The sequence below is a fragment of the Acanthamoeba castellanii genome (genome assembly GCF_000313135.1).
Source record: "Acanthamoeba castellanii str. Neff unplaced genomic scaffold scf7180000084682, whole genome shotgun sequence".
NCBI lineage: Eukaryota > Discosea > Longamoebia > Acanthamoebidae > Acanthamoeba > Acanthamoeba castellanii.
Genome location: NW_004457265.1, coordinates 166,374 through 168,070, shown reverse-complemented (window position 1 = coordinate 168,070; position 1,697 = coordinate 166,374). Strand labels below are relative to the sequence as shown.

At 55.0% G+C, this 1,697-nt stretch overlaps 1 protein-coding gene across 1 annotated transcript; it reads right to left on the bottom strand.

Annotated features, from left to right (window-relative positions):
- Positions 1–14: 14 nt before the first annotated feature.
- On the bottom strand, positions 15–749 carry ACA1_122890 (C2 domain containing protein; the record flags this gene model as incomplete). Its single annotated transcript, XM_004333450.1, has 3 exons — positions 15–150; positions 408–540; positions 614–749. Coding segments are annotated over 3 exons (405 nt in total), but the record flags the coding sequence as incomplete, so codon positions are not given.
- Positions 750–1,697: the final 948 nt, after the last annotated feature.

The window sequence follows — 1,697 nt, the reverse complement described above, 5'->3', positions numbered from 1 at the left end:
TTGAGGTCGTACCACCGGTCCTGCGACTCGGTGCCCGACACGGAGAGCAGCGGAATCTTGCACATCCCAAAGTGGTGCTTCCGCGCGCGGCCGCGGTACTTGACCCGGATCACGATCGACGGCGACTCCAGCTTCGTGCCCACAAACTCCCTGCACGAGCGATAGTGGTCGCAGGTGTTAGACAAGCCACACACACACACACACACAACACACAACACACACACACAACATCACAACGCGTCGCACACGAGAGTTGTAATTGGTCAACCCAGATCGGGACTGACAGGTCACACACCACAACGCAACCAACCAATGTTGGACCTCAAGCACACGACACACATCGTGCTTGGTGCGGTTGGGTAGTTGGGGGTGGGGTGCCAAGGAAGGCGCAGGGAGGGCATAAGTACCCGATGAAGTACTCGCGCCAGGCCGGGTTGCGCGACTTGAGCGAAGGTTGCGTGTGCCACTGTGCGTTCTCGAGGCTGAGCTTGACGTAGTACCGGCGGTCGCCTCCGCCCTCGAATTCGAGTCCTTCCACCACTACACAGAGATGAGAGGGGGCGAGATGAGATTTTCTTCTGAGGATGAAATTGAACAAAAGGGGAACGTGTACCTTCTATGATGACAGTGTGCCGGGTGGCGAAGCCGCTGTCGTTGTTGGTTGAACATCCCACCATCGGACTGCCGCCGAGCGCCGCAAGCTGGCCCAAATCTTCGACCGACGTGGACAACGTGTAATCCATCATCATCTTTGTTTTTCTCTGCCTCACTCGTCTCGACTTCTCTTCTCTCACTACGACTCCTTTGACTTCGACCTGAACGACCTTCTTGCCAAGAATGACAAAGAAAGAGATGACTTCCAAGCAGTAATGGTCGAACGTTACTGGCCCCATAAAACAATACATTTGGCGCCGAAATGCGGCGAAATTGCCGGAGTGCCAGGTCAGCCCCCTGAGGGGAACAAGAAGGCCATGGCAGGTTCTGGCGATTTTCAAGACAGCCCACAGCATGCCCCTGTTCAGCTTGCTGCACAAGGGCACCATCTTATGCATGAGATTGTGAGTGCCCAAAAGTGCTGCATGTTGAATCTGGATGTTGTGGGATTGGCCAATACTTGGGTATTAAAGCAGAAAAGTGTCTTGGTTCAATCTCCAGGCTTGCCCACTATGACAGTGATCACCCCCAAACATGGGTGTGTGGACTTCACCACCTCCCATCCCAGAGAAGGGACTGCACTGCCATGATGCCAACAATCTGTTGTGTGTTGTGTGTATCAGTTTAATAGGCGGTCGCAACCGCTGGGGATTGGTGGAGGGCTTTTTGAATGTTGTTTGGCTCCTAATTTCTGCAAGTTTCTCTTATTTTCTTGCGTCCTGGGCGAAGCGAAGCCCAGACCCGATGTGGACTGAACTAAGAAATGAGAGGGGAGCGATGTCGCCCGCGCTGGCGGAGGGGAGCGCCGAGAGTAGAGGAGAAAGGGGGGGCGCGGGCTGGGAATTGAGAGATGATGGATATGTGAGAGATGGTAGTGGGGAGACCGAGGGCAATGAAGTGGGAAGTGCAGTGAGGGACTGTGAAGGGGTCATCTCCTCCTTGACCTCCATGGTATCGTCGCCCTCAGCCAGCTGTACCGCCGGGTTGGCGATCGTGAAGGCCCGAATTTTCTCGATGAGGTCCGCACGGCTCTTCTTCCCGAT